The sequence below is a fragment of the Lasiodiplodia theobromae genome (assembly GCF_012971845.1).
Source record: "Lasiodiplodia theobromae strain AM2As chromosome Unknown scaffold_83, whole genome shotgun sequence".
Lineage (NCBI taxonomy): Eukaryota > Fungi > Ascomycota > Dothideomycetes > Botryosphaeriales > Botryosphaeriaceae > Lasiodiplodia > Lasiodiplodia theobromae.
This window is the reverse complement of record NW_023336567.1, coordinates 38,513-47,811: the sequence shown is the minus strand read 5'-3', so window position 1 is coordinate 47,811 and position 9,299 is coordinate 38,513. Positions and strand designations below refer to the sequence as shown.

The 9,299-nt window shown below is 48.8% G+C and overlaps 2 protein-coding genes across 2 annotated transcripts; one reads left to right on the top strand and one right to left on the bottom strand.

Annotated features, from left to right (window-relative positions):
* Positions 1-4,269: 4,269 nt before the first annotated feature.
* LTHEOB_12916 (uncharacterized protein) lies at positions 4,270-4,769 on the bottom strand (the record flags this gene model as incomplete). The annotated part of the gene is made up of 2 exons (XM_035509836.1): positions 4,270-4,456; positions 4,504-4,769. The coding sequence occupies 2 exons, from the start codon at positions 4,767-4,769 to the stop codon at positions 4,270-4,272; spliced, it is 453 nt and encodes a 150-aa protein (XP_035363353.1).
* A 1,610-nt stretch (positions 4,770-6,379) lies between these two features.
* Positions 6,380-6,978, top strand: LTHEOB_12915 (Uba ts-n domain-containing protein; the record flags this gene model as incomplete). Its single annotated transcript, XM_035509835.1, has 2 exons — positions 6,380-6,400; positions 6,448-6,978. 2 exons carry the CDS (start codon positions 6,380-6,382, stop codon positions 6,976-6,978), a joined length of 552 nt encoding a protein of 183 aa, XP_035363352.1.
* Positions 6,979-9,299: the final 2,321 nt, after the last annotated feature.

Here is a 9,299-nt window from a genome sequence, read left to right as displayed (position 1 = left end):
CATATCTCGCCTCAGATGAGAAAACATTAATGCTCTTCTTAGTTTGAAATATATTTAGAACGATGAACGACAGTATTGCTTTAACAAACTAGTTTTCTAGTATTGTTGGATGACATGAACGTGTAAAAACTACTAGACAAAGGCTTTTGCTTAGAGCTTGTCTTCAGGTTGAAAATCCAGCTCGGTGAAGTTTAAATCCCGGTCGGCTCTCTTCCGAACAAGATCTACTGCTTGCTGCCGAATGCTGTTTCTCGCGGAAACTGAACGCCAGTTAGTCTGTAATAGGATCCAAAACCATAGATGACCAACCGGTGACTATCTTCTGACCCTTTTCCCTCTGCAGCTTGTCTAAGAGTGTGCTCAAATCCATATCCGTATATGTGATCAATAGTCGGTTGTGTTCGGACAGGTTCATGCTCTCCTTGCCTTTAGCGTCACACGAACAATTGTATACCCAAATGCTTAACTTGTAGTCAGAGTCGAGGTCGAGTAGTTTGTTCATCCATCGCCCAACCCAGCCGTATTCGTCTTAAATAGGTCAGCACTGGGTTGAGTAGAGTTTGGATCAGCTTACCATTGCGTCTCAGTTCCCAGGCTAAGAAAATGATCCGTGTTCTGGAACTGATCCCACGCGACCTCGAAAGAGCTTGCTTTGCGTAAGGAATCTGTGCTGCAATCCCGATGTCGGAAGCGATCAGTAGAACCGCGTCGTAGCCAGACATGTTTAAGGAACGACCGTATGGCCCTCCAAGGAGGATCGGCACCCGAACCGAGTCAGGACATCGCCGAGAGACCATACCAGTAAAGCCTCTTCGAACTTTAAAGAGGATTTCGATCGAGGTAGCCTTCTCGTCGCTATCTCCGTCCCACCACACAATCATAAAGGGATGAGTCTGAATCGCGGAAAACCATCCAAGGCGCGGCAAGCACAGTTGAACATATTGGCCAGCTTTAACCTTCCACGGCCGTTTTGGGGTGATCCTTGCAGAGATAGCACCGGCATGGTGGCGGATTTCCCCTGTTGCTCTCCGCCCACTCCAGCCGGTGTTGCGATAGAGGAACAACAAGAGCTGGAGAACCAAGCCTCCAGCGAAGATTCCAATAGATAGCAGAAGATAGAGGAATTCCATCCTGTCACCCCCACTCGTATGCCTCCAGATTACATACGTGGCGAAGACAGACAAAAGGACGTGAGACTTCACGAAGATCTCGTAGAAAAATCGTCGAAATACGGGAAAGATTGTTAGGGCGGCAATAGAGACGGCAGCCTAGCTAGGTTAGTAGCTGCCTCTGCTAGTCGTAGGTAGCTTACAAGAAGACCGAATAACTGTTTCCGGTCCTTGACCGAAAACCTTCCGTCCGCTAAAGAGATTCCAACATGAAGGCTGGATTGGACGGCGCTCATCACTGCTAAAGCCCTGTGGGCTTGCTTGAAGGATTTTAGGGAAAGTCCGAGCAGGTTAGCGGCGAATCCAAGGTTGCTGGAAAATACAAGAGGCCCAAAGTTCAATAGTGCCAGCTTTCCTGCTCGTAGGCCTATCTCCCTTCGACTAGGAAACCCCCATAGGTTGCAAGTAGCAGTTCCTGCCCAAAAAGTCATGTGAGAGAGGAAGCTGAACCATGAGATTGGACCAATAAATGAATGTTGTTTTATGAACTGACGCAGGATGAGATGCCGCAGCACGTAAAACCTCATTGTTCGATATATTTTCCTTACTATGGGTCTCAAGCCAAGGTAGAATCGGAAGGTCATAGTGATGAAGAAGAGGATGGCAAAACTGCCGAGCAAGGCAAAACAGTAGATGTAAGATGAATCCATGTTGTCTCTTACATTGGATGTCGAGAGAACTTCATCCGTCTCGCACGTACCCTTATAAACGAGTCTGACTGATTTGTGAGCCCTATTTATAGAATCTCACACCGGTGCTGCTGAAGCGCCCAATAAACCCATTTCTAAATTTAGGCTCTCATGTAGTATTTATGAGACTGAGGTCGTGTGCAGCAGTGGAGCGGACAGACATGGCGAACATCCGGCTAGACGTTGATGCTCAGTCTGAGCGAGCCTCCTTCAGGAAGCGGACCGCAACCATGGTCAAAAAGGCTAAAGAGTTGGGCGAGCGCTGTAGAGCAGATGTTTGCATCCTCATCAGGCATGAGGGGAAGTTGCACGCCTTTTCGTCCAAAAATCTATGCGCATGGCCGCTTGACCTTAACAACGTAAGAACATCCTCCTGATCCACAAATAACACGCTAAACGATACAGGCAGGGGAGGATGTTCTGCCGATCACGTATCTACGTGTAAGACGCACGAGAAGTGACAAAGGTCGAAAAAGGCAAAAAGGCTCTGTTTCACAGTGCAAAGCTGAAGTAAGGGCAGCGAAGCTTAAACCACCACCAGTGCTTTCACCAGCTGTAGATAGGGGAGGATGTAGAAGTGAGTCGGCTACTCATGGCTTATAATAGTTGTGTCGCCGATCATCTCCGTAGAAAGCGGTCTTGTAGATTTTCAATCGACCTGTAGCAAACCTTTTGCCTTCTGACCAATTTTCATGTAGATGTCTATGGCATTCGTTCCATCAATCCTTGATTCATGACGCACGCCAGTTTTTAGTGAATTTGAATTATCACTGCTTGTGTTGACTACCAAAATATCGCACTTGTTTGCATTTGACATACAAGATCCACTCTCTAGAACCAGCTAGTCTTCATCAATGGAACTAAAGCGCTTATTTGGTGGAACACCCCTGTGTTCTCAGGCTTCTCTTACACAACCTACGATATCGCATGCCGAGAGTGCTTTGAGGGTAACGCTTTCCAAACCTCGCTTCGAAAATTCTTATGATTTCCTTCCATATCAACCCTCTCGCCCTTAGTTCGATAAGAAGATCATTCTCAGCTTGATACAAGCAGCGAGCAGTCTCCTTTTGATCCCATCTTGCAATGAATTGCTGATGAAGCTCTTCTGGGTAGTTTCTTCCGACGGCCAAGGTGCCAATGAGAGTTGGGGGCTTATAGCATCTTTGTAGCCAGACGCATCGTGGAAGTGGAGGAAGTAGAATTAAGGACATTGTTTTTCAGATGATTTGAGATTCTGTGAGGCAAGACAGTCTCGCGTATTTAAGAGTTGGCTCGAAGATTTCTTCAGTGATGGTCCATTTGATATAACCCGAGGGCTCATATAAGCGCCCCAATGTGTAAAAATAGCCAGAAAAGCCACAGTTCCTACCACTGGCTGGAGATGTACACTCATCTCTCTTAGCCGCGCGGTACCGCTAGCCCTTATTTCCGTCTCGCGACTTAACGCTTGCAGGCAAAGCCTGACTCGGGTCGGTTTCTCCCTTGCCACTGAAATAGAACCCGTGCCCAACGTCGTAGTATTTCTCAAGTGAACTAACGTGATCACCTGTCTGCAACCATCACCTATGCGACATGGAAGATAAGCCACTGGGCGCTTAAGCAGACTGAAATAAGATGACCTTCGCTGTCTCTCCCCTCAGGTGTTCTACCCATCCTCTAGAAAGGAGAACCTGCTCCAAATGCTGCTCATCATTGCCTTTCTTTTCCTCCGTGCGGAGGCCACCAACACGATTGCCTGCAATACCCCGAGGACTGTAACCGTCGAGTCAATGACAACGACAACAGTAACGCTTGTGCAAGGAGGTCTTCCAGACAATGCCCTTTCCGCCGTTCCCAATGGCAGGTCTTCTTTACCTCCTTTAACGATGCCACCAACGGTTACACCCGGCCTGATTATTCCTCAATATCTGCTAGTGACGACTCCTCCGCTCATAGCGACGATGGCGAGTACCGGACAGCCTCGAAATCTAACGGCTCCTACAACATGGGCTTTCTCGGGAAAGTGGTTCCCGCCGGCTCCTACACCACAACCGACTCCAAGCACGCCTATCGTAGCAAGCTCGGGAAGCTCTACTTCTTATACTTCACTCATTTCGAGACTAGCTCTTTCTATTACTGTTCTTTCTGTATTTGTCGCTATCGGTGTGCACAACTGATGAGGAGTTTGTCAGCTCTCAGGATCGTTTTTCTTTGGATTTCAGCTTCCATGCTACGATACAGGGAGCATTAGTATTTAGAATCATGGCAGCTGATTACTTCACTCATTTATTTGTTTGAGAATTACCATGGTAGAAAACCAATCACGTTGGTCTTCTGTTCTTGAGTAGCGAGTGTGAGTGTTCTATTGTGCAATATTCTGCTCCTAGTAGCGTTTCCTATAGATCGAAAGTATGAGAGCCCCTTCTTTGCCTTCAAGCTTCGTCTGTACTTCTACCGTTGGTGCATCCGTCATCCTTTGAATCCAAACTCTTTTTACCAGCTCCCTGCGCAAGTCGATCATCGATGTTTTGTAACAGATCATGGATCTCGCGAACCCAAGACTCAAGACGCTCCAGAAACCTCCTCATCGTGTTCATTTCAGCGATACTGTCTCTGTTGCTGTAATTACATCAGCAAAGTATGTGAGCTTCAACCGATCTACTTACTCCGTACACAAATCCTCCACCTTCTGACAGAGGCTAGGAATGCTCTGAAGTGTCCGCTTCTCGTCCTCGGATAGGAGAGACATATCTTGGGTACGGCTTTGGATCACCTCATCCGTATTGGCCCAAGCAGAGTTGTCTGTCGTGATATTGGGGTGGTTACCCGTGTCCTGACACAGGTTCGCGAACTCGCCATACTGGGCATCCGGAATGCCATCAAAAAAGAGTTCTTCAAACGTGAATTCATCCATGGCGTCGCCAAAGTTCATGAGTTATCACCTTTTCAAGGAGCCGGCGGCGAGCTTTATGTCCATTCACTTAAGCGCCTACATCTTACGGTCGGGCAGGCCGGTGATTGCCGCGCTGCGGCACAGCGGTACCGACATGGCGACAGGGGTGGTTGCAGGGGTTTCCTGAGAAGCTATCGCAACGGCCCATCCATCAAGAAAAAAAAAAGCCAAATTATTAAAAAAGGAACCTCTGCCGCGCGCCTCGGCTCTAGCGCCATTGGTTCCGCTAGGAACACAGCCCAGAGCGAGCTCTGATACATATACAGCCTGACTGGCACTAGCATCCACAAAACAATCGTCGCTTCACCAGGCTTTCCTACTCTACGATTTCTTGCATCGATTGACATTATGCCACAAACACGAGAGGTTACGCATAAGCCATGGCTGCTTGCAGAGGAGCAAACACTTTTCAGCATTCGTGAATCCTATCCCACAAGCACTTGGGACACGATTGCGCACGTTTTTAATGCTACACATGGCTCCGAACGCCACCGTACGAGCTGTGCCCTACGCACGAAATGGTCTAGGATCAATCAATTACGACTGCAGCGTCATTTCCAATCTCGCCTTCATGCCCATACTCCACTGATCCCTCTGCGCATCTTGCAGCCTCGATCACCTGGAGCATGTAGCAAAGAGAATGGTGTTCAAACGAACGTAAGCTGGGAAGCTTTCACCGATTCCATGAGTGCCTTCTTACGAGCATAGGCTGCCCCAACAGCAACTGCTCCCATGGGAGACATTTCCCAAATCAACGCCTTTCCAACGGTCTATTTACCTCCTGTTGGCTGGCCTTCTGAATTGGTTCTAAGGAAAGGCTATTAATAGAGCGAAGGAGAATGGTCGGTCTTCTTGAGCAACGTTATGCTTCTCATGCCTGGACTTCTAGCGTTCCTTTGATTTTGGCATGCATTGCGCCTGCCTTGACCATCTGTTCCGAGACGAGGCCAGGTGATAGCGCGCACATCAATGAATGTTTTTTACAATCACCCTTGAGCCATTATCTTGTCCTTAGAATATGCACACCTGCTGGTGATGTAACCCAGAGGCTATGCAGTACTCACGTTTACCCGGTCATTTGATGAACAGGACTCTTGCTTGTTCTCTCTTCCAGCCTTTGTGGAGAGCACTCTTACGGTTGAATGGCGAAGGCTTCTGTTTCCCTCTCCCTATTTTTTCTTCCGTTTTTATCCCTTTCCAGTTCACTTGCTTGGGCTACCACTGAGTCCAAAATATTTATTAAGCGGGGAGCAGTCTTAGTGTTGGGACAGCCGACTTAAGCGCCTAGTCACAATGATGACAGGCAACCTAAGAGCTTGATCGGAATTGTGATGGCTGATTTAAGCGCTTCACCACAGTTGCGGCAGCTAAATTAAGTGCGATCACGTTCGTGACGGCTGATTTAAGCGCTTTATCACAGCTGAGCACAGGCTATTCTTAGTTTTCTCTATGAGTTGGTAGCAAAAGGACGCACTTACAGGGCTCAATGAGCCCACGCTGATATTTAAGTGACACCAAATCTCAGCTTCATCGCTCGCGGAATCACTATACAGTCGGCAAGTCGGATTGAGTATAACGTCCACGATAACATGACCTCTCGCGCCCACCTTGTAAGCACGCAAGCTGTTGCCCATTGTCTTAATTAAGAACTAACAAGGTGATTAAGCGCGAATGCCTTCATTGCCAGGACTGCGAAAGGCGGTCTGATTGGGACTTCCTTCGAGACTTCTTTGCGCGAGAGGAGCGCTTGGTCGGGTACGCCAGAGGTCTCGAATATCAGGTTCGAAATCTTCATCTCGCCCTCGCACGAGGTGCACAAGACGTGCAAGCCGCCACACATGCTTGTAACGATCTAGCACGTCAGCTTGAAGAGATACGGAATGTGCACACTGCCACGCAGGCAGAGCTCGCTCTGAAGGATGACCGTCTGAACGACTTCGAGTTGGACCTACAGGACAGGCGACGGCAGCTAGTCGAGTACCAGTCGGAGAGCGCCAAGGATCGCGAAATGATCACGAAGATGAAGCAATTTCTGAGTGATTTCATCCACGGAAACGTCGAGGATGTCCTTGACTCCTTAGAGGAGTGCGAGGAGGTGTTGGATGCCTTGGGGGAAGAGAAACAGGAGCGAGCAGCATCCTCTGAAAGGGAGCCGCGCCAATCTCTCAGAGATGAAGGGAGCGAATGATCTGGCGGCTGTATGACATTACGTAGGACCGCTCTCTATACTTGAATCACTTCTCAGAGCAACAATTATAGCATATTAAGTCCCTACAGTATATTCTCCAAGTAACTCCAACAAGCTCTCGCGAAAATTTACAAGGTCTGGTACGTGTAGGTGGATTTTGCGACGGTAAAAGTTGAGCGTAAGCCCTCCTATCACTTCGTCCGATTCAATGTCTTCCAAAATCGAATCTAGGTCAAACAGTGCTGCTGCTCGCCACCGAAAGGCGCTCCAAACCTGAATATGCCGATTCAGGTTATTTAGTCCTTCCAGTGCCACATGCGCTAGCCGGCTCCTTGTTCCGGACACGGAGAGAATCTTTAGAGGCTCATCAGCTTCGCGGTACAAGATAAGAAGCTCGCGGACGTTGGGCATCATCTCAAGCTGAGCGGGATGCTGACTCAGAAACATAAGCCACTGAGCTACGTCAACGTGCCGTAGACCTTCTAGTAGAACGGTTTCCAGCGGAGTGAGCCTTATTGGAGGATCTTCCAGCACAATGTCGTGTGGAAGTCTTTCGTAACAATCAGGACAAGCCCCATGTGCTCTAATGAAATCTTGGGCACATTCTTTGTGGGATAGGTGATTGCTGGTGCACGGAATTATGCTCACGCGCTCGATGAAGAGGTCTCGATTGCAGACGTGACACTCTGCTTGGTCTGGTGGCCCCATCATTTCATCCTCAAAGCCCGAGTCAGCTAACAGCTCTTCTAATACATTTGTTCGGCAAAAAGGACAAGTCGATCTCGTTTCCAGCCACGTTCTAATGCATGCTCTGTGGAATCGATGCCGACCACCGCACGGAAGTTCAGTGACGACTCCGTCATGGAGGCGATCAGTGCAAATGGCGCAGTTCTCGTCGTTATCCGGCCGATCTTCTTCGCTGTCTGACTCGAGCGTAAAATAGAGAGAAGTCGGGGGACTAGATCTCTCAAAGCTCGTGTTTTCTTGTGGATCGCCAATTTGCGTATCGGTGGACTCGTCCTCGTGCCCACTGGCAGAACTGTCTTCTGGAATGGACTGTGCTTGCTCCGTCCTGTGAATCGCCTCATGATTATCTATCAGGTCCGAGCCGTCTTCGAGAACAACCGTCAAGAGATCAAAGTCAGGGGGCCTAACTGTGCCGTTAGTAGATTGATTGAGATCAGCGAAACAGTTAGAGCAGAGATAGTTTTGGCTTAGCAAGTATGCTCTCAAACAGTGCTCATGGCAGCAGTGCCCACAGCAAGAGAACAGAGTGTATTCCTCATTTCGCAATATGCGATGGTCGCAGGCAAGACAAGGAGTTGAGAGATCTGCCACAGCCCTGTAAAGAGTAAATTGAACGCCGTCGAAGGATATCAGACGTGGTGCATCAAAAATTGATTGAGACATATTTTGTAGAAACTGTGCAGGTAATTGCAGTTGATTTCGAGAATGCAAAAGTGTGAATGAGGAGTGCGTCGAGATATAAGAGCGCAGCAACAGGTGTGTTAGCCATCTAGGCCTTATGAGTAAGTAGAACTATTTTTGGCGAGCTAAATCGTTTCTGTATACTAAAAGCGCGTTTGAGCTTTCGTACTTTTGTTATATACCGTTATGGGATTAAAGCGCAGACGTAACATTGCTAAATCAACACGGAACTAAGTTGATGTGGTTATATAAAGACAGGTTGATATCGTCCCACTTGAAATCAAGCAATCAAGCCACCAAGAAATCAAGCAATCAAGTAACCAAGCATCATGGATTCCTCCCACCGCGATGGAAATGAACAGCCTCGGGGCTGGCCCGACAATAGTTCGTCCCGACGTGTTGGCAATGATGACTCGGACAGAAGTCTTTCCCCAGCCCGGGACATACCAACGCCCTCAGACCCTGGCATCCAGGAAATAAATGAGCGATACAGGGATCGTCCGCCTCCAGGGCCTTCGCCAACCTCTCCTCAGTTTGTAGATGCGTTGGATAACCCTACAGCTGAATCGCCGCGTCGTACTGCTGAAGCTCAGCGCAGGAGAGCGCAGTCGGGCCCAGGTAACACCGGTAGCCAGGCTGCTGAAGCGGCACCGTCTGCATCTCACGCTGAAGAGAACGTAGTTTCTGGAACTCAAGGGGGAATCCTTAACACGGCTAGCTCCGCGGTCCGAAGTCTGTTTGGCTCGCAAGCTGGTGACTTCACCAGGCAAAATAATGGGCGAGGCAACGAGGACCGTGAACCGCCAACGCAGAACAACACTGGCGCCAATACGGGAGCAGCAGCCGATGGATCCCTGTACCCAGACATCTCTACCCAGGCACAGACTGCGTCA